The 23,877-nt window shown below is 40.1% G+C and overlaps 2 protein-coding genes across 4 annotated transcripts in view; both read right to left on the bottom strand.

Annotated features, from left to right (window-relative positions):
- fmn2a (formin 2a) overlaps positions 1 to 8,157 on the bottom strand; it is a 42,832-nt gene extending 34,675 nt beyond the window's left edge. Inside the window, exons 1-4 of the mRNA XM_033979728.2 lie at positions 6,255 to 8,157; positions 3,625 to 3,794; positions 1,782 to 1,937; positions 164 to 1,005 (exon numbers count right to left, since the gene is read on the bottom strand). Coding sequence (XP_033835619.1) covers positions 164 to 1,005; positions 1,782 to 1,937; positions 3,625 to 3,794; positions 6,255 to 8,157 — 3,071 coding nt within the window. The remainder of the gene's footprint in view (positions 1 to 163; positions 1,006 to 1,781; positions 1,938 to 3,624; positions 3,795 to 6,254) is intronic.
- Positions 8,158 to 10,201: 2,044 nt separating this feature from the next.
- The window catches only part of chrm3a (cholinergic receptor, muscarinic 3a), a 96,849-nt gene continuing 83,173 nt past the window's right edge, over positions 10,202 to 23,877 (bottom strand). For 2 of the 3 annotated variants that reach the window (XM_055227262.1, XM_055227261.1), the window contains one exon: positions 10,208 to 13,847. In XM_055227262.1, the coding sequence (XP_055083237.1) occupies positions 11,897 to 13,828 (1,932 nt within the window). In that variant the 5' untranslated portion in view covers positions 13,829 to 13,847 and the 3' untranslated portion in view covers positions 10,208 to 11,896. Of the gene's footprint in view, positions 13,848 to 23,877 lie in introns of all 3 variants that reach the window. The other variant, XM_033979729.2, reaches the window with a different exon arrangement.

Here is a 23,877-nt window from a genome sequence, read left to right as displayed (position 1 = left end):
AAGTCAATCCACTGCCCACCACAAAGCATGGACTACATCACTTTCATTTTCCACAAGGTTAAGCATCTCTACTGCAGTCACAGCACGCGCCTGATCTTAACTCTCCCTTCTCTGCTGTCTACTCATACCTGTGCACAAATGGTGCGTGTCTATCGGGCCTTACTTTTTAGCATGCAGCTGGATGCGTGTCCAGTACAGCGGCTTCATGGGCTTGGGAGGCTCAATTATGGCCTTGGCAGGAGCTGCTTCCTGGACAGCCATGGAGGGCACGGGTCCTGGTGGAGGCGGAGGACCAAAGCCTGGAAGTCTGGGTGGAGGTGGACCCATCCCGGGTGGAGGAGGTGGTGGGGGGGGTCCGCAGCCAGGAGGAGGGGGAGGGGGTGGTGGTCCACATCCAGGAGGAAGGGGAGGGGGTGGCGGTCCACAACCAGGAGGAGGGGGTGGTGGTCCACAACCAGGAGGAGGAGGGGGTGGTGGTGGTGGTCCCATACCAGGAGGAGGGGGAGGAGGAGGAGGTGGTGGGGGTGGTGGTGGTCCCATACCAGGAAGAGGAGGGGGAGGAGGGGGAGGATGTGGTGGTCCCATACCCGGAGGTGGAGGGGGAGGTGGGGCTTTAACAGTACTTTGCTGCTTCTTCTGGCAAACGCTGCACACAGGGCCGTCTGCAGAGCTGGACATTGGAGCTGAACTGGAAGAAGACTTCCAAGTTGATGTCTGGCTCATAGGCACACCATCAGCCCTCGGTCGCTCTTTAATGGGTGAGGTCTGGACACACACATCTTGTCTTTTCGCTGTTGCTCTGCCCGTCACATGTGAGGTCTTGTGCAGCATGCGAATGCCTGAAGACTCAACAGAATTCTCTGTCTCTTTTGCCAAGCCGTCCTGCTGGCCCTGCAGTGCATCAATCTTAATCCGCAGGTCACTGATGGTGCGCCCCAGCTGAGGCACCAGAAGGCCTTCATCCTCTGAGGAAGACTGTCCTGATTTCAACCTGCTAGATTCTGTCTGTCAGAAAAAAAAAAAAAAAAAAAAAGACAATAATTATTCAAGAATCTCTTTCAGTAACGTCTCTGTATGTGTCCAAATCCACTTTCAAACTACACAAAACATTGTTCCAAAGGTGAGGAATTGAAGGCATTAGAGCAGGCTAGTAGGTCACAGCCACATGACATATCTTCTATAGACTATGTTTTGCAACAGAACAGTAAAAGAGCCACAACTGAGGGACAGGCCAGTGATCTGCAGTGGGGTGAACACGGTGCATTGTGTCTAGACTCGTCAGAGCGCTGGCTCCAGACTGGTTACATCAGGATGAGGGGATACCGAGAGATTTGACCCCGAGACACTGAGTCTGGCTGGGCCTCACATGGGGAGGGTCTGTAAACATACATTCACATGTAGCGGTCACATCTTTGAATCTTACAGTGCTCACTATGGCTTCACCAGTTTATTTATTTTGTTCAGGGAGAAAAGGGCTCCACTTGAAATGGAAAGTCAGGACAAGTCTGACCTCTGCTGGACAAAAGACACTTTACACTTTTCACACTACATATCATTTATGAATGCAGCAGTAAAAGGCGGTCCAAACACTATAGAAGTAAACATAGAATGAATTATGACTTAAGGAACAGTAGATTTTATAATGACATCAAAGGCCACGTAAGTCGTGTTGTGAAATACAATGTTAGTCCATTCTGGTGACAACTATTGAACCATTTGACTTTGGGGAGCATGTTTAAATCCTCAGCAGAGTTTACTCCAAGAGTGGACAGTGGTCTCACCGGAGAGGGCAGGTCTGAGGAGGGTTTGACAGGTGATGTGTGGTGCAGAGCGCGTCTGGAGTTAGACACTCTGCCTGTGCTTTTGCCTCCATACAGCTCCCATATATGAGAAGACACAGGCAGTCCCAGAGAGGCCCAGGTGTACAGCTGCTCCTCCTACAAACACACAGAGATGATAGCTGTATAATGTGTGTACTTTACTTGTCTTACTGACTTTCAACCACTAAACAGACTGAACAACAACAATATTCATTCTTTCACATATTATTCTTTCACATGGTATGTCTCATGAGAATCTCAAAGTGTGACTGCTGTAAGTTGATTTGATTGGATAGAGTGGACTATGTCGTGTCGCTGTACTTGCAGTGGTCCACACACTGTTGGCTACAATACTGCCATCTAGTGTTGCAAAGTCTAACATTTTAGTGCGGATCTTGAGAGACATCTGGATCAGAGCATCTTCCTGTGCTTGTTTAACACATCTCAAATGCAATGTCAAATGCTAACCTAATCCAGCTAAAATGTAATACTCTTGTATATAAATACTATACTGTACTATGGAATATGGAGGAAGACATAGATGACCTCATAAAGTGAGGTAATTAATTTCACAGTACAAATGTGACTGTATAAGGACAAAGAATTCATGAATTAGTACATACAGAGGAGCAACAGGGACAGTCTACTCAGAAATTATTAACATTTAAGAGCTAGAAGATACAGTAGCATATAGGTGTGTACTTTAAGTTGCCCCGATAAAGGGTATATCTGGTGAGAATGAGTAATACAGTCCTCTAGGCCTTGGCTGCCTGCAGAAAGGACAGAGAAAGCTACTGTGATTGTGTATCCATTGGAGTTAGAGAGAGCTCTGAGCTGGAGAAGAGCAGCCAGAGCACAAGGCACGTGGAGCTGTTACATAACTCGGTCAGCAGATGGTCGACGCAATCACTCCTGTGTGCATGTTTTGTGTGTGTGTGTGTGTGTGTGTGTGTGTGTGTCCGCGCGCTTTTGTGTGGGACAGAATGTTGGAGGGGCTACCATTAAGCCAGCCAGGCAATAAATAACTGCAAATACATAGACCCTAAGTGCCTATATGCTATTATTATGATGCTGCAGCTCTGTATGAACTGTACAAAGTCTACACATAAAAGATTTGTACATAAGCCAGTGTTCACTCAGCGCTTTAGGGTTATATTAGTTTAATATCATGGCAGTGATGTAACTACAGTGAGATCCACGATATAGTGACACTTTGTGAAACCAGAGGGCCAGTTTGTATACAGCGAATGTGAAAATTATAGAAGCCTCACTCAAAATAAGGAAAGTTGTTATTTCTTTGCCTTGAAAGTTCCGGTATGTGGCATTTTTCCGGCATTAAGCAATTGCGGGTGGTTTTATTCCCTAGTAAAACTGGGCTTGCCTTTATACAGATATGGCCTGTAACTTAGCTTAGATCCCTCATGAGAAATGTTACCTACTCCATCTTTAATTCTCTAATTTTTTCACAGATAGATTTGTGTGCCCTCATTTTGTGTGTCTCAATTTTTATTTATTTTTTCCATTAAATATGAACACAATGTTTTTACTATAGATGCAATGTTTATTTTCACACGGATGCTTACATCTGCTTCACAAATGTGCGTGTAGAGAATGTCCTAACGCATGCTTAAGGCCAGAGCAGCGCATTTGTGGAGTGGACCACATGAATGTTTCAGAGCTGTCCGCCTACATCGCTCCTTTTTGTGCAGTGAGCTTGAAAGCATGTGAATTTTTAAACCTCCGCTAACCTATGCTACAACCTCCTGAGTGTTTAAAATGGGTGTAAAAGTGAAGTGAATCTTACATAGAAGACAGGAGAGGTCGGACTTGTGGCACAGTGGTTGGACTCTCCATTGCTGTCACTGAAAGGGTGGAGTAAACCCATAGCCAACATTTTCTGACACAGGTCCTTTGCTTCTTGGCCCGTGCAGCCCTCTCCCTGCTGCAAACTCACCCTCTCCAACAAGGTCTGACCTGAGAAAAAGACAGAAATGCATCATAGTAAGTAACACAGTGACAACATTCAACTTTTCACTCAACTATCAAATTGCACATCTGATTAAAAGCTGCATGACGTGTCTGTTTCGCCACTCTCTTTATATAAACGTATTTGGGATGTGATAATTAAACACCTCTGCCTTATTCGCACTGAGTACAGTCAGGAGACATGGTGTTAATTAGGCTGTGTCAGAGTTACAGTAGTGCAAAGGGAAAGTGTAGTAGAATTGTGATCATTATAATGAACTTTAACATATTAAGGTGAGACATTTTGGTTGGACTAGTATTACTCATTAGTATTAGTCAACCATAAACCACTAATACTGACACTGTTACTTCTACTACAATTGCTATTACTGTTACAATCCCCACAGCAACTTCTACTGCAACAATTACTATTATTACCTTATAATTCTTATTGCCACCACTTCTACCAAAGTTTTCATCTATAAGGCAATGTTCTTTTTGTTCATATATTATTTAGATGAAATAACACTTAAGTAATGAAGTAATGCACCAGAAATAATGCACCAGACAATCAATGTGATGTATTATAAAACCTCTGCTGTCACAAGGTTGACTACAGAAGATGTGAATGGATGTGAAATCATGACTCATTTGTATCAAGCAGATAAGCTGCCATGAAGATTTAACATCTAACACTGCACACAGGGCAGAGCAGCAGAGTCACACTCACATCAGGCCTCCCAGATGGGGACAAAAACAGGTCCCCTGACATAAATCCTTTATTATTGGATTAACATCATGGTTTAGAATTCAGATATGGGTTAAAATAGGTTAGGGTTCAGGTTAGGTAAGTACTAAGTAGTGACTATGTTTAAGGTTAGGATCAGTCTTCAGGAAATACATGTAAGCCAATGTAATGTCTCCAAAAAGCATGGAAACCAAACCCATGTGTGTTATAGTGGAGCCTGCGGATGAGGCCAGAGCTGTTGTCATTCTCCTTTATGAGCTCAGGTTCAGACAGCTGAGCCCTCACAGTCACCACAGAGCAGACCACATAGAGCCTTTGTGGTGTGCAGGGAATGCTTTTGTTCCACACACTCCACTATGACTGTGTCATCAGGCCTTTCAGAAGCCATTGTACTTTCATCACAACCTCCACCCCTGCTGAGATCATTTGTACAATATGACAATGTGAGTTCATTATGAGACAAATCAACATGCAGTTACACTAATCACCAAACATTATCTCATTGCATAATGACCCAATCTGAAATACAGTTCCAAACTCCAGCAGACAAATAGTGGCACAAGTGAGATCTCTACAGGCAGGTGAAGCCTGCTGTTAATATGATTATGATCATAAAGGTCACAAGGCAAACATCATTTTTAATTAGAACAATAAAGCATATAATGATGTCATCATATCATAATAATATAGCATCATAGCAAATTTCAGTCATTTGAAGTGAATCAGCAGGACTTAAACAGGTTATAGTTTATAATCCAATCATCAGTGATTCAGTTTCATTTATTATTGTAGGAATTAAAGGACGTTTAGAATTATTACAGCTTTATGCATGGTCAAATATTCTAAAATATATGTCAAACAATAGAAAAATTATCTACCTTTGATTAATTATGTATGTGTGTATGTATGTATGCATGTGTGTACGTGTGTGTATGTAAGTGTGTATGTATGTGTGTGGGGGTGTGTGTGTGTGTGTGTATGGGGGTGTGTGTGTGTATATGTGTGTGTATGTAGGGGTGTGTGTGGGTGTGTGTAGGGGTGTGTGTGTGGGTGTGGGTGTGTGTGTGTGTGTATGTATGTATGTGTGTATGCTAGCAGGCAAAGAGTTTGCTTATGTTTGCTGTTTTCAGCTAAAACGCAGTCAAAATGTGACTCTGATCAGATATGAATTATTTATTTAAATTCTACTACTGCAGTTAATTATGGCTTTAGACCAGGGCTAATGTAGGCCGAAAGTAGCCTACAGAAATGCTGTCATGTTGACTGTAGCCTGAAGGCCACAAAAATATCTTATCAAGCAGGCCAACGAAAGGCCAAGATTAAAGCAACAGCACAATAACGGCAGGAAGATTATACTAAACACTTCTTGAATGGTTCTTGAATGACTAAGGGCAAAGTATGAATGTTGTATATATATATATATATATATATATATATATATATATATATATATATATATATATATATATATATATATATATATATATATATATATATATATATATATATATATATATATATATATATATATATATATATATATATATATATATATATATATATATATATATATATATATATATATATATATATATATATATATATATATATATATATATATATATATATATATATATATATAATTGTATTGTATATGTTTAAACCTATATTTTGTAATGTAATATTCCCACATACTTTGTTGTTGCAGAGTTTTGACTCACCAGAGAAGACATCCAGGTAGGGTGTTGGTGTGTTGGAGGCCTGCCGCACATAGTGTGCTCTCCTGGATCCCAGAGTCCAGTATGTCCCAGCTGTGAACACCTTGTCCTGTGTCTCCTTCTCTTCGCCTTTCACCTCACTCTTAGTCTTAATATCCAGCTCATCCAGGTTTGCTGCCCATTCTGCAGCACTCAAAGGCCCAGCAATGGAAGAAGACCTCTGCTTACGCTTCCGTAACCCTGATGATGCTGCACTTGACTCCTGTGTTGTGGGTTCTTTCCTGGGCACATTGGGGCTGGTTAAAGGAGAGCCAATGGGAGAGGTGAGTTGTCTGGTAGTGGTCTTCACATAAGAAGGGTGCACAGGGGGGTAGAGTTTGACTGTAGAGCTTCTTCTTCTTGGTTGCGAATCTATATTTAGCTGATTGGATGACATACTATTCTTCCTCCTTTTGAGCGACAGGAAGTTTTGTTTTCCAAGTTCCTCCTCCTCTCCTCTCTCCATTGACAGATCGGTACTGCTTACACTTTTCTGTCCACACAGCGGCCCTGCACCTGCTACAACACTAGCATCTAGATAAACATTTGGAACACACTTTTTGCTCTGCCGGCCTGGACTAGCTTGAACCGGGCTCTCCAGATCATCCTGGGGCTCCTCTGCACTCTCATAGGACGTTGTGGTGCCTGTAGTGTCTGGAAAACTATATGTGCTGTTTGTCTTGGGGAAAAGACTACCACTGCTTTGTTCTGCTGACTGTCCACTTTCACCAGACGAATCTCTAGACATTGGGATACCCTGGTTTGCAATTTCTGTGTTCTTTGCTACACTTAAAGCTTGCTTATTCTTGCTACTTTTGACTTTGCCCTCAGCGATTGACCTTTGGGAGTACTGACTGACCATTAGCTCTAGCAACTCCTCGGTTTCCTCACACTGTTGTTTTATGGTCATTTGGATGTCTTTTAAAAGGTCTTCATTGTCTGTCGCAGCAGAGTGATAGCTGTAGAGATCAACATCTGACCCTGAGCTTGTTTTCTGTCCATTCTCTCCAGATTGCTCCCCATTTGACACTAAATAGTTATGATCTCCTTCATAATCTGACAGCAAGCCTAAATCATCCACAGACTGACTCGCCTCCACTTTCTGTTCTTCCAAGACATCTTCTTTGGATGATCTTTTAGTCTTCTTGATCTTCATGTTAGAAAATACCGAAGTTTTTGAATCTGACTTGGCCTTCTTCTTGCTGTCCGCTTTGCTGTGTGACTTTTTCAGTTTCTTGTCCACATCTCTGTCATCAGTGTCTCTGTCACACTGGGTATCCCCCGTTGCTCCTCCACTTGCCTTTTTCTGTTTCGTCTCCTGGTTGCCCATGTTCCTGAACAGGCGTACCCCCTTGGCTAACAGGCTGTGGTGCTGCGCTCGTGGCTGGGCATGTTGATCTCCTTCCTGGGCTCCTGCTCCTGCTGCTCCCCGGCTGTTCTTTCTGTCTGATTTGTCCGCGCCGCTTAATCCCTGCTGCCGAGCCAACTCTGTCAGATGTGATGCTGATGCTGGGGATGCTACGGGGAGAGGGAGGAGACTAGCGTTGGCACTACCATTCACCCCCCTGCTGCCCGGCTTACTCACTCTCTCATGGGCTTGTTTTGGCCCCTCCCCTGCCTTGCATAACGGGCTGCTGTTGGAGCGCATTAGGCACTGATGCTCGGAAGGCTCTGAAGGGGAAATGATTTGCTGTGCAGTAGGGTGTTTGTGCTCTAAGATGCATTGTTGTTGTTGGAGCTGGAGAGTGTGCTGCTGTCTGCGGAGGATGTTGGTCACGCTGCTCTTACGCCTCCCTTTAAATGTGGAGGTGAATAAACTCTCTTTGAGGAATGGTACTTGTGTCTCCACAGTCTTGATACTCTGCATTTTGACTGTAGGGAAGAGATAGTCATTGGTTAGGGCAAAACAAGTTTTAGTAATGGCTTAAATGTGCACTATGTCACTTTTTTGGTGAAGGTTTCACCACCTGCTTGTCACCATGGAGATGGTATTGCTGTGCCTGGAATCTCCCACTGTATGGCATTAAACATATCTATCTTCATGTATACAAGCAGGCAACACCACAGGGCCAAGTTACAGGTTAGCTCAGTGAAGAGGCAAGACTCTTTACAGTTAGAATCCATGATTTCCAATTGAATAAATGCAAGATAGATAGGATATGTTTTATAGCTGCACAATGAATCGTTGTCAAATCAAAATCGCAATTTGAATGGACCCAATTAGCAAATAGCAAAGCTTGCAGTTTTCGAAGTACCACAATTTCCCCACAAACATCCAAATATTCTGTCTTATTCTGTATAAAAAAACTGAAAAACAACCTGACAACCCTGTAGTTTAGAACTGTACCATGTGCTGTGATTGAATGTGATTCTTGTATTAGATTATTCAGAACACTTTTTAAAATGTGAACTTGAAAGAATCCTATTATTAAAACAAATTGAAACGCTAAACGCAATCGCAATACTTTCACAAACTGTTCATTCCTAATAGGTTTTAACGTCATACCGGGGAACATTCCAGGCAATGCAGTAATATTTCCAGGGAGATAGTGGACACTCACCAGAAGTTACACAGTGCACCTTTAATATGTTACAGGCGTGATATGTAACAGAGAATATTATTTTTACATGATTCAGTGATTGGCAAGAAAAAGCCTTTGTACATCTTTATAGCAACATAATTCATTTACACAGATCAGTTTAATCTTTCTTATTTCTGGACTGCTGTTATGTAATGTCAACAGTACACTGCATTCTTGTAATTAAGTACTTGAGAGAACATCTAAGTAAATAACCTGATATTCCTAAATATGGGTAAACCATATATTTGATAGTTTAATGTTTTTTGCCTACTTTTTTTTACTTTTTCCCTACTTTTTTGTATGATGTTATTTGTGCCTGTCCTGTTATTGACATTCATGTGAAGCACTTTGATCAACAGAAATCATTTTAAATGCGATATATAAATACACTTAATTTAAATATTATATTAAACAGGCCCTATAATTACTATTAAACATAAACATATTTAGGTCAAAAATATGTAATGTGTATGCTGAATCAATCAAGAAATTAAATACACCTTTCTATTCAAAACTGATTAAACTGTAATCAGTGTTCATTTAATAGCGTACCTTCAAATTTGAAACATTGTGAACAAATGTATTGTTATATCAGAAGACTGTAACCTATATATCCATAAAAGTATGCAAAGCAAAGAAGCCACTAGTCTGATTACAAAACACAAAATGACTATATTATGTAATTCCTATGAAGTAGAGTTTGAATGGCGTACTTGCCTGTTGGGTGGACTCTCTGCAGTGGATCCTTGCTGACTGAGAGGACAGACAGACTTTGGTTTGTCTTCAGCTGAGAGCCGCTCCTTAGCCATGGGTCACATGAAGTTGGTATTTTGCTCATCACATGTCTGCTCTTCTTTAGCCATCTCCATTAGCACTGTCTGAGAAACAGACCTAACTACATCATGGGAACAGAGGAGCACAAAGCTCTCTGGTTTACTGGGCCCTGAGTCTTGGTCGACAAAATATTGTCTGAATATAATCATTGATACACAAACTAAAATATTGAAATATTTACTTCTGTCAGTATTGCCCATCTATTGTAATACATATTGGCTATTACACATTGGCTGTATTGGCTGAACCTAATACATATTGGCTATAAATGTCGGCTATTGTAATGCATTTTTTAAAGTAAAGCATAAGTTCTTTTTCATCACACTAGTTGTTTTTGTTCTCTTTTTTGTTGTTTCTGCCCATCTGTTTTTTGGACTGCACAGATGGAAATTTGACTTTAGGGGACAAGTAATTGGAATTATGTGTATTTTTTAGTTGAATAAAATATGTGTGAATAATGTCAATCAACCAGACAAGATAGGCAGTGATAGTGTCAGTAAAGTCTTTTAATGACTTGAAATACAAATATGAGTAGATTTGGCATACTTAAAATGTAACAAAATGTTTGTGGCAACATCATAATAGTGTACATTCTCAATATTTAGAACAAAAAAAATCTCTTATTTCATAAAGAATGCACTGTCACACTATAGCACACTGATAAAGCAGACAAAAAAATCCACTGATGATGGGGGATGGGACATTTGAAAATGTTTTTCACACAACACATAAGCCATCCTTCTATGTTATATCACATTCATTCTATATAGTCACTCTCCAATATATAGAATTATCCCCCACCTGTTACATTATATATATTTGTTTCTGAAAATATCTGGTGATTCAAAAATGCATTAGTTCGACGTATAGGCATTACAAATAAAGTGTATATATTTTTTGGAACCTGGGTCCATGTTGAATTATTATTCACATATCAATTCATAAAGAAAATTAATTACACTTAACTATCAGTTTTAAAAGTGAACATAGAAAGGAGGGCTCAACAGTTCTTGAGTTTTCCTTGTGCTAGGTAACAATTTTAAGTCGTAGGTTATATTGCACAAGATAAAAGAAAGGGCTATTTCCTTTAGAGGCTAGCCTTTATATTTGCAAAATATTGGCAAATATAGTTAACTGTGCATCAGTATCAGCACTGACAGTGTCACACCTTTATTTGACCACTAGAGGGCATCATTGCTCTACAAGACTAAAGGTGTATTGGCCTTCTTACAGTACAGCTTGAAAATGCAAAATCATAATACAATGATGCATTTATGTGTGCAATCAGCCACCAAATGTGATGAAGAAATATTCAAATATACACAAACATAATATTTTTTATGATCATTACAGAATAACCGATACTCTTCACAGAAAATCCTGAAGCACATAAAACACAACCCAAGTACTTTAGTTTCCACCATAAAAAAACACAACAATCACATTGAACACAACAGCAGTTCACTGACTGTGGTGCCACACATAACCACAACTCACTTCTTCTTTTTCTGGCTCAAAATCTTGTAAATACCTAAACAAAAAAATCCAATATCACAAAAATACAGCTCTGTATTGACTGCAGTAAGTACGCATATTAAGAACTTTTTATAACCCATCATCATACACAGGAAAGCTATAACCATGTAGAAAGGCAATGTACACAGTTCTGATAGAAACTTTGTGCCAGTTGGTATGGCACAAACTCTTACGATCTTGGCTTTTGAGTGACAATTCACAAGTACATTTTTTTGTTTTAAAATGCAAACAACGTTGCTCCTTACAAATCTAGCTACCCACAGAAAATGGAAGGAAATGTAAATCCAATACTCCTTCTATCCATTTGAATCAAAAGCACTTGAAATATATCAATGCATGTTTCGAAAGTCTCTCGCAGCACATTGTTTAGCCCTTTTCTTGAATGCTCTGTTCAGGTCATTCTAAAACTTGCATGAAATGATTCTTGAAGGACAGACTCCACCTTCACATGACTTCAAGCACACACATTATAGGCACACATGTACCACCACAAACATGGCAAGGACACCACATGTTTGTTTAACTGTGCTGTGTTCAACCGAAACACAGGCAGGATTTATGAGCAAAAACTCCACAGAAACAACATGATGATGCTTCTCAGGTTTGCTTGTCCTATGGGAAATGTATTCACCCTTCGTTCTAATAGTCTGTCCTTTACGTGGACTCGCGGGGAATCCTCCGGTGGAAGACTACGGACTGTCTCTGCTCAAACTGCTGCTTCCTCCTCTTTTTCTGGTCCCACTGGCACAGGAGGATCATCTTAAAAGTGGTCCGGAATGTCTTGTTGCAGAGGGCATAGCACATGGGGTTGACTGTGCTGTTGACGTAGCACAGCCAGTACCCCACCGCCCACAGCACAGCCGGGATACAGTCCTTACAGAAGGCATTGATGAGCACCATGATGTTGTAAGGTGTCCATGTGATGATGAAAGCAAAGAGGATGGCACTTAGTGTCTGAGCTGCCTTCTTCTCTTTTACTAGGGACATGCGTTTCCTCTTAGTGATCTGGTTTCGGGCTCGGGCTGCAAAACGCTTTGCCAGCGCTGCCTCTTTGAATGAAATTGGGACAGAGGGAGATTTGGTGGTCATGCTGGTGGTAGAAGAGTCACTGGCAGTGGTTGCTTGACCGTCTAACAGGCTTGTGTTGGCATTAGCCTGAATGCTGGGCATTGACTGGATCTTACGGGACATGAAGTGTTGGTGATAGCTGTTGTCGGTGCTATTAGCCCCATCTGAAGTGGTTGACGTTGTGATGTTTGTTGTGGCCCTTGTGAGGCTGTCCTGGCTGTACTCTGCGCCCCTCAATGGGTCCTCCTCTGACACAGCGTCTAAATCTTCACATGATGTGAGCTGGGAGTTGACTGCAGCTTTAATCCCTGGAAGACTAAGGACAATGGAGAAAATGGTGTGACTCTGGGAAAGCACCTCCTTCCCTCCACAGTCCTCCTCCTCTGACGAGCCAGACTGGTCCATGGACATGGCAGCATCATTGTTGTTCCAACTGTCACTGCTGCTCTGGTCCGGGTCCCCCTCTCCATGTCTGATACTACCAGGTTTCCAGGATCGAACTCCAGGCCAACAATGTAGGCGACCAACCAACTCCCTACATGTACTTTTTCTCCTGGACATTCTGGTAAGCTCATAGCTGCCACAGCTCCGCCCACTTCCTGTCTGATGGACAAAATGGGCCTTCTCACCTGTACCATTCCCCCTTTTTGGTCCAATGGCACCACGTCCAACAGACCCTTGCAAACCAGCCAGCTCTTTAGAGCGGTTCTGAGTTTCCTTGTAAATCCGCCAGTACAGAACACTCATAATTGTCACAGGCAGATAGAAGGCTGCCATGGCTGTGCAGAAGGTTATTGTGGGCTCAGATAAAAACTGAATGTAGCATTCATGTGAGGGTACTGTCCTCTCTCCCTCAAAAAACTGCCAGAGCAGAATAGCTGGTGCCCAAAGCACCAGAGACACAAACCAAGCCAACCCGATCATAATTCCTGCCCTCTTCGTGGTCCGTTTGGCCCGATAAGTCAGAGGTCTGGTGATGGAGAAGTAGCGGTCAAAGCTGATGACCAGTAAATTCATCACTGAGGCATTGCTGGCCACATAGTCTATAGCAAGCCATAAATCACATGCCCAGTTTCCCATGGCCCAGTAGCCCATCACCAAGAAAGCTGTGTACACGTTCATAGAAATGACCCCAATGATGAGGTCAGCTACAGCCAAACTCAACAGGAAGTAGTTATTGACTGTCTTTAGCTGGCGGTTGACCTTGAATGACACCACAACTAGAATGTTGCCAATTATGGTGACAAGTGAAAGCATTCCTGTCACCAGGACGATTAAAACCACCTGCCACAACTGGTGACCCCCCAGAGGGTCCAGGATGTCTGTGCTCATATTAGGGAGTTGTGTGGTGTTGTTCCACAGTCTGTTGGCTGAAGAGGAGTTGTCATCCGGGCTGCTCATGGGGTAACCTCCAGTTTGTCCTCGGTAGAGAGCATTGGATTGTGGGTAGACTCCTTCGGTGGGCATTAAAGTGATGGCAGTAAGGGAGAGGCCAGGGTCTGTGCTGTTGGAGCTCATTGTTAGGTCCTGGCATATTCTGTAAAGGAAGAAAACAAAATAGAAAAACATCAATACAAATTTCATGGCAGACGGCATAGTTCACAATTTCACCAGTAGGGGAAGCTAGAGTACCATTACAGACACTCAACAGTTGCAGAGAAAGAGGATGGCCACACAACAAATGTGTTAAAATTCAAACTTTACATTAATTTCTTCAAATGTATTTTGAATATACCAAACATGACACACAATACTCAAATCAAAAACAGTTTTAATAGTATTGTATAGTATTTATAATTATGCACCTTTCAATGGGTAAACTGACTATTATTTGCATACGACTCTGAAAAAAATATTTTGTTATTCATTATTATTGATTCAGTTTCATTACTGAATCCTTGATCAATATTATAATAAACATTGATTATGTTGGTGGACAGATGGACCTGTCAAAATGTCATAAAATGTCCTTTTTCTAACGTGTGAGGTTTTACAAAAAGAAGGCCATGCAGAAGTGAAGTGCAATTCTGTTTTTCAAGAGAGCGTCTTCTGAATAACAAATTATATACATAGAAGCAAGATACCACATGCATAGAAAAGTGTTTGTTGTTCTAAGAAAATCAGCCAAAACAGAAACCCCTGCTGGGTCTACAAAGGCGACTCGTGATGAACAGGGAAGAACTTGAGGAAATATTTTGTAAAGCAGGGTGCCCTGTTATGTGGGTTTGTCTATGCAATTATCTATAATTGTCACTGTGATTGTATTTATTCGGCTTGTAAAGCAGTGCTGCCAAAATCAGAACCCCCTCCCCCAAAAAACAAAAGAAAACAACGACAGCCAATTAAATATTTTGTGAGCCATATATAATTATGTGGAGCTGCAAAGTAAAAAGAAGCTAGTATCAGTGCGAGTTTTAATGGTATAGGTACAAAAGTAGAAAAGGATATATCAAGATGTAGAAAGACTTTATAGTCTTGTGCAAGACACCAAGAAACAAAACAGAAGAAATGTACAGATTATTGTTAAGACGAAGTTCAGAGGGCCGTGTTTGGTGCCACAGGGATTGCTATTTGAAGCTGAATGTTGTACCTGTGCTTTGGCAGAGACTTATCCCTCCCTCTGAGACACTAAAGAACCCAATAGCCAACAGCAACCCACAGCCATCCACATCACCAAGAGATGCTTCTATCCCCCTCCTATAGAGGCATGTCCCCTGTATACACGCATCACATTATACACATGCATTGTTTATGAGTGACGGGCTAAACAAAAAGCACTGCCATTTCAGAAAGCAAGACATTAAAACCAAAGCATCAGCATGGAAATGCAAATGAACAATAAACAATAAAGGTGAATGCTTTAAGAGCAAACATAAATAACAGTTTATGACTGCTTAAAAGCCTCACCCATGTACACACTATTTTTAAATGTTTACAAAGCTAGTTTGACCACACACCTCCCTGTGCACTGCTGCTAATGGGTGTTACATACATACATATTTCAATTGGCTTATGGGGCAATATGTGTGTAGGTGAAGGTAGGAACAAAGAAATCCTCAAATAAGCCTTGAGTTTGTGTAAACATAATAAAAGCAAATCTAAAGCTCTATATCTCACAAACACTTAGTTTCAGAGATGGGGCTTCTGACGTGTATCCCGTTGGAAGTGAGCCAGATGTCAGACTGACTGAGATTCGGACTCTCTTTGTCTGACAGCTCCAGAGAGGCTAAATCTACCCAGATAAGTCAGGTAAGCCCCTGGCTGTCAAGAATCCCTCTATGAAATACAATGGCCTGACTACATGTGAAGTATGCATATACAGTAAGCCGGCTGTATTTGAGTATGTTTTATTCATGCACCACACAGTACTACAGCAAACACTTTCACACAGGCTACAATTGAGCCCTGCTTATGCTCTAAATTTGAATTGTTATCTTATTTAAATTTACATTTGTAAATCCCAAGGCAAAAACATTTGGCGAACAGTGCAACAGAGATAGTACTTGAATTGTTTATTTACCCTGAACTTGAACTGATTGAGTTTGTCAGATACAAGATGGCATCCTTCTGGAGTAACATGGGCAGTCAGCCCTCTGATAAGCAGATGTTTGGGCAATAAGCACTGGGACTTTGTTTCTATAGCACTTTGTCTGACACCGAGCATGCTAGTGGGACTGCTTGTCTTCTTCATTATTATGCTGGAATGCAATGTCCCCTTACATTCTGAGGCATTTGACCCAGCAGGTTGGATAATACAACCTAAGATCCAGGAATCTGTTGGAACGGCTTAGTGACTAATGTCGGACTATTTCTGTTTTCTATTTTTAACAATCAATCTTAAATCAGATGTGCACAGAAGAATTTCTTTCATATTGCTCTCATTTTCAAATGGGTTACATCTACTTTTTTACGCGATGCTCTGCTTTGAGGACTAACTGATGCAGTTTCCTCTGTTTTTAATTCCTAACAGTTCTGTTGGTTCATAAATATTCATGCATTCAAATAAGACTTATGAACTTTTTGGCACTAAACATGTATAAATTCCCTACAAACTGCACTTTAGGGATGAAATGTAGGACAGTGAAAGCAAGTTATGCATGAGAGACGCCCAAACAAACAAAATACCGCTCTGGCCAAGATAAAGAGATGCAATCACTTTGTGGAGAACTGGTCCGAGCTATAATAGAAGAGCTGATTGGAATAGACAGTGTTGCCCAGCGCTGACAATAGGAAGAAGGTAAATGTGGGCTGTTAGTCATCCTGCAGAGGCCAGTCTTCGCAATCAGTGTCTGGCCTCTCTTCTCTTTGAAAATGAGAGCGTTATGGAAGCCAGCACAGAGGCACAGGTGCAAAAAAAAACAAAAACCTGAATATCTATACAAAAAAAAACATAATGTTCCTCAGTATGGCATCAAACATATCTATCTCCATGGACACAGAACAACTTTAAATATGTCTTCCTTATAACTTCGTTACATTGATCTGGAAGTGACACATCTCCAACATGACATCATACATCTACAGGCGAAACAAGCATGGCCGGATTATTTGACGTGTTCTGTGCATTGTGCCTACATGTATTCGAGTATGCAGTGACTTTATACAACATAATGGGTTTGATATATGATCCAGGTGGAACATACATTCCAGGTCGTATATTGAGCCTAGAGGTAAAGTGTGTGTGAAGGTGAAATAAGATCATACCGCAGTGCTACGACAAGTCCGGTACACTGATCGATTACGCTGCTATTGAGTGAAAAAGCCTTGTGGGTAATGCAGGGGCCGGGATACACCAACTTTGACCTACAAGTTTTATCTTGCATGTGCAAATACAACACCGCTGAGTGACGTAAGATTAAGTGTACAAGCAAAGTGGAATAGTCTAAAGATAGACTTGGATGAAAGATCAATCAATAAGAAGATGAGCTATTCATCTTCATGTAGACAGGCCAAGTTACAGGTTAGATCTGTGGAGAAATGACCCTGAGAGGAGAGATGGGAAAAACACAACCTTAAAACCTCACTAAGACTATTATCAAACACCCACTGACTGTCTTCCATCACTTATAACCATTGAAATAATGGCTGTTTCTAATAGGAAAGGTGCCTAAGTCTATTAAAAGTAGACAAAAGAGAAGAGAGTAAGAGAGAACTCGCTGGACAATCTTATACAGTATTTTTACATGTGTTTAATAAATACATATTTTTATACATGCATGTAGAAATAGAGTGTTTTAACAGCCTATCAAAAAGGAAAAAAAGTGTTATCAATAAAAACATCAAGTGTTAATTTTAGATTAGGAAATGTCTTCCTCATAACTGTGAATTACAGTCTGCACCTGAGCTTAAGGCTGTGACAGCATGTAAGTTTTCTGCCCAGTTAAGAACATGCTTAAACAAGTCTATTAAATTTAGATTCTAAAACTGTGAAACAAACCTTCCCTAGTTAATGAGACTTACATTTCCTCCGTTTAAATACATGATAGGTTCCAACAGTAGTTGAAGCTTTTCTGAACTTGAGCATTTTACATTTTCTCAAAAAAATAAAAAATAAAATAAAATAAATAAATAAATAAACAAAGTTCAGAAAGTCCAGGGTTTCACGTTGTATATTCACTCACATTTCTCACATTTCCTGTGGGTGCTGTTATTTGCAGTTTATCTCAATTGTATAGAGCTTAATTCAGATGGCAGGAATCACATCTATGTTATACCTTATCAGACTTAGTTGCATAGTTGTAAATATCTCACCAAGAAAATTATCCAATACCTACCTCTATTTCTGGAACCTCATAAAAAAAAACTCCAGGAATTATGGCTGGATTAAATGGTTTCCACTTTGCCAGGGATGAGTTCCATCTACCACAAGCTGCTGAAGATGGGGCTGGTGCCAGAAAGTGGTGGCAGGGGTTTCAGAAACACCATGAGGCCATCTGTCAGGTGCTCAACTCTGACAACAAGCGCAGTTAGCGCCCACTTGGCAGAAGACAAGTTTAGGGGGAAATTTGACCACTTCAAAGATTCTTATTGGACCCAAATCCTACATGAGTCTATCAGACTGTGTAATCCACTAACAAGTATGCAGATGGAAAATAGTCATCATTAAGGAAAATAAACATATGATATAATAACATTAATGTGATATAATTAGGCCTGTCATGATCATTCAATATATTTTTGGGGTCAATATTTATTATGTGTACTTTTTCACTACTGGGAAATTTGTGTTATGTTGTGTTATGATGTGTTTTAAGCTGTAAAAAGTTGAATTAATAATTTCTATGACTAATTACAGATGCAAACTAAGCATCAAAGTGTTCCAATCAGCTATTTATCTATTGTAACTATTTTTTTAACCATATTGTAAATTTAGAATAGTTTAAATCTGCCCTTGGGTTACTGTGTGTGTGGTAAAAATTAGTTTTAATATTATCATTTACCGTCTATATTTACTTCAGCGATATATCACACTTCAAAATGTGTGACTGAGACAGGTCTAGTTATAGTGAGCCAAACAGCTTATTTTAAGTAATATTTAATTAATATCATGATGGCCTTTTTAAATTAACTTAACTTAAATTTATTTATTTGACTGGGACAAAGCATGGCGAATTATAGTCAAAGGCCAATTTCCATCCGTTGCACAATTTCCATAGTTGCACATTCCACTCATTGCACATCCCGCATATTGCACATTACACTCATTGCACCATCCAAAATATTACATATTCCACTCACTTCCCAGTTCCCATAATTGCACATTACATTTTGTGCTAATGTAACAAAATCTTACAATTAATTTGTCATCTTCAAAAATCATACATTGTGGTTTTCAAACTTCACTGAAAAACAAATATGAAGACAAAGCTGGTTCAGTAGTAGAACTCAAACACATCTCCAGCCAAAAAATATTGGCTATTTGTACCTGTGAGATTCTCAGTTAAAAAAAAGAAGAAAATATCATAGCCTGGGTTGGATACATGATGTTAGTGTTATCTCTGCAAAAACAACATGTAAAGAGAAAGAAGCCTCAAAGGGGACCTCGCTGAGAGTCGGAGATGTTTTGAACTTCAAAAGCAGAAGCCGAGAAGGAGGAGGAAGAGCTATAGAGCAGATGCTGCCTTCAACATGGGGCCTTGTCCATACTGTAACATCTTCACCTTCTCAACCCCACATTGGAGTTAAAACAGGGCAACAGGCCAGATGCAGGATACACACATCTCAAACTTGATTGAAAAAGGCTTAATATGCGAGATTACTTACTTTCACTATTGTTGAATACAGATTTCCAATCCAATCCAACTTTATTTCTAATGCACTTTAAAAACAACAGAGTGGACCAGAGTGCAGTACACAAGAGACATTTTAAAAACACAGATAAATGACAAACATACAAATAAATAACTACAGACTGTACACTATAAAAATCAGCATATCAATAAAAAGCTAAAGAGAAAAAGTGCGTTTTAAGAACTGATTTAAAAGTACAGCGTGACTCAGCCTGTCTAATGTGCAGGGGCAACGCGTTCCACAGTTTGGGACCAGCCACAGAGAAGGCCCGGTCCCCTCGAAGTTTCCTCCTCATTTTTGGAACCACTAAGAGTGAATGTTCTGCAGACCTGAGTGAGCGAACGGGAGTATAGGGATGAAGCAGGTCAGACAGATATTGCGGAGCGAGGCCGTGGAGGCATTTAAAGACAAATAAAAGAATTTTAAAATCAATTCGATAAGAGACAGGGAGCCAATGTAGGGACGTCAAAACAGGAGTAATGTGTTCCCGTTTTTTTGTACCAGTTAAAAGGCGAGCAGCTGCATTTTGAACAAGTTGGAGACGTGCGAGAGAAGTTTGGTTCAGATCAATATAAAGAGCATTAGAGTAATCCAAACGATTGGTGATAAAAGCATGAATTAAAATCTCAAAATGATGCTGTGACAGGATTTCAACAATAGTGAAAGTAAACGCACTTTTCTAAAATGATACAAGGTCATTTTCAACACAAAATATAATAGTTAAAAAAAATTACAGTCTGATATTGATTTAATTACCTTTTCAGTTTTTCTATCTGTTCAAATGAATATCTAGTTTCAATGCTATTTTTAGTAGTGATTAATAGCTAGTAAATTTGACATAAAAATAAGTTCCATAATTCAATATTGCCCAATCTTGAGTAACCATGTTGTCCTGCCTTGCCCAGCACACCATATGTATTTGCTTTGACTCTGCAGTTTTGTTCCAAAATTCGAACATTCAAACAAGAGGGACAAGATCATCTGACATCTCTGTAGAAACAATTTATCCCTACAGTTGTCCTCCCAAACAAGCCACTCCTACGAGACACAGCTACAAATACAGTGTACCAACCACGAGTCACCTTGCACTTGTGTTTCTGCACCAGGTAAGAACTTAGATAAGCTTAGCAAATACCTGTCATTTTGTGAAGTACCATCTTGTACAAGCTGCACCGTACAGCACACTGAATGTTCAACCACCGCTTATCACACAAGTGCACAGCGTGTGAAGTTCCAGGATCCAGAACAAACACACAAGAATCTGTGAAGAGATACTCCAATGGAGTCGAAGTACGATGGACACGATATCGCACAGAGGTTACCAAGAGTCCTTATAGAAATGCAAGGCAGCCACAACAATGTTTTTGTTTTGTATCTGTTTTCAGTTATTGCTACCTGTTGATTGATTTGTTTTGCATTTACGGAAAGCATTTTGTTTTGCGAGCACTCTAAGAAGACATACTTCAAACGAATGGAATAGCTGCCGGAAATATCTAATAAATGGTCAAGATATGATCACTCCTATAAGCAGTTACAAACTGAAAAGGTTAGCCATATGGAGAAGAGGAGTATTTCACTGTGCTGGACATAAAGGTCATAAAGATAATTTTGCAGGCAGATCATATTGTGCTAATATTAATTTAATCAGTTTGAAAATAGAAAAAAAAAAAACATAGTTATGTGTTCAGAAATCATACCTCTAAAAATATATATAGCCTCACATAAATTAGAAATGTAGACGAGATGGACTAATGAGCAACAACACTGACTCCTTCTCATGCAATATATCCCCAGTGCACAGTTCAGCAGGTTTTACAGTAACATTTGAGGCCACATGGTGAGAACAGAGATTAATTTAAAGAGTACAGCAAATGCAATTTAGTCAATTAAAATTGAGTACATATACACTTGCCAAATACTATGTACATTGCAGAAGAATATTTCACTCTGCAACACTTGTTCAGTTGACATAATTATCCTAATAAGCCCCTGGATGACAGAGGGTTTGCACATACATAACTTTACATTACTGTTTGTAAAATACTATTTGTTAAACAGTTAAAGTAGCCTATTCCTCAAAATATAAGAAATAACAATTTTATTTTAAAACTGTAATGTCCTAGCTGTACTTACTATACTACTGCCACAGCTGACCACTCTGTGACAATCCACAATCTACAATGAAAAAGCCAGTCAGTGTCCACTCACTCAAGAAGATCATTTAAACAATAAACAAAGTTACTCATCAGCACTGAAAAGTTTGTTGTGTTCAAAGGCACATTTTAAGAGCCAGGTATGTTGTTTTTAAGAACAGATGCTTATTTTATATATCACATATAGAAAGTGCACATTTCCTGCAGGGGAGTGTAGACTCGAGCAGAGCGGTAATAGGAGCTGTACTTGAGCCTATATACAGTTAAGAAGTCCGGTCAGTCGGTTAATGCCAGGAAGCAGTGCTGTGCAATTATTCGACCCTAACCTTGTTTATTCTGCTTTATGGCCACGGGCAGCCAGCAGCATTCTCTGTCTTTTATTGAGATAGACATTTTTTCTTTGTACAATCCAGATTACTCCAGCAGCCAGTTCTGCACTGGCACCAGGAGCTACAAACAGATGGTGGTTTGACAGCGACTGCGACTGATAAAATAACAATGGCACGGAGAGAAAAATAAGCCCTGAGAGGTTAAGCAGTCGGCACAAAATGCAGTGCTCAGACAATATGTGTTACTGGCAAAGATTAATATGGATTTCAAGTGCGGGTAAAAGCCCAGGATAACTTTTTATAAAATACCCCACAAAATATTTTTTTATATTTATATTTTTGGCTTATCCGAACAGTTTGGCTCGAAAAGCAACAACAGTGTTATTTCTGAACACTATGAATTGTTGTCCAAACACTGCTACACATAGTAAAGACTAGCTCCCTCATAGCCACACCTGCCTCGGGGCAGACTGACGGGCATGCTGCATCTACCGCTGTTTTTCCAACAGTCACATCACAGTCACACTAAATTTACAGTGTTTTTGCCTAACGAGAATAGTATGTCATTATACAACGCCAATTTGATCCCCTTAAAGAGTAGCAATAACCATCATTGTTTTGAACCTTGCAGTGATCTGCATGAATGAATTTGATCAGCACTGAGGAAATGGAGATCAAAGCTTTTAGTCTCCAGTGAATGTAATTCTAAGTGAGAATGTAAAAGCCGTTTTTCTCAATCAAGTACAGTTTGACGTCAGCTCTGCCTACACAACGGCATACGCTTGATTTAGTCCAATTTACAAAGCAATACTTTGTAAAACGTGCATGAGAGCGACACCACTGACCCTGAAACTCCTCCCCACCAGAAGAGATGTGAAAGCAGACACAGAGGCAGAGGACAGAGAGGTGAAGGTGATGCTGGAGAAGTCTGAAAAAGCTGAGTTAGCGTGGGTGGCACGGTGGGCTGGAGTGAAAGGCCCAATTATAAAGAGCACTAATTAGTTTGAGCTAGAAGCAAAGAGGAGACATAATGGACACAGCCATTTCTTTTGATTCCAAAGTGCTTTTATGAAATTTCAGCTGTTTTTAAAAAGACAAGAATACTGTTGTCATCCTTCCCCAATTGAACAATAAACACAAAAGGAAATATATAAAAGTATATAAAAAAGTAGTATTCTGTTTTCTCAACAGAGTTATTTAGGAATAAAGCCTCCCTTGGTGCAAGAACACTCTGTAAATAAGCGCCCAAAACATTATTTGTTCCAATAATAAACCCGTGTTCGAGACTGACACACGTACAGGCAGCAGCGTGTTCGTTTTGTCTGAGCATGGAGGAGTTCCCCAAATGCTTGCTTCTATTTACATTCTACTACGGAATAAATATTTTGATGCAATCCCTCAGCTGTGCCAAAGGATGAGGTCATAATCCAGTCATTTATGTCATTTCTGAAAAGGCAATTTAAGCTTGAAAACACCCTGCTATAGTCACGACAACCGTAAGAGTCAGAATTGAAAGCCTAAAATTCCCAGTAAAGAGTTATGTAACCTTATTCCTTTAACCTTTTACAGCACATACCCTTGGAGTAAATTATTGATTACCTTTTTGACATTTGAAGATAATCATAAGTTGGATCTAAAATAGGCAGAGCATTACGTTATAATAAAGTGTGACGGCTGCTTCAGTGACCGTGAAATGAAGCCTTTTGATTTTCATTGACACAACATTCAGGTGCTTCCAGCATTCAGAGACGACAAGACTATTAACAACACTCCATCCTCCGATTAAAGAGACATT

The sequence above is a fragment of the Periophthalmus magnuspinnatus genome, chromosome 15 (assembly GCF_009829125.3).
Source record: "Periophthalmus magnuspinnatus isolate fPerMag1 chromosome 15, fPerMag1.2.pri, whole genome shotgun sequence".
In the NCBI taxonomy this organism is placed as follows: domain Eukaryota; kingdom Metazoa; phylum Chordata; class Actinopteri; order Gobiiformes; family Gobiidae; genus Periophthalmus; species Periophthalmus magnuspinnatus.
The sequence above is the reverse complement of the archived record's forward strand: the minus strand, read 5'-3'. Positions and strand labels throughout refer to the sequence as shown.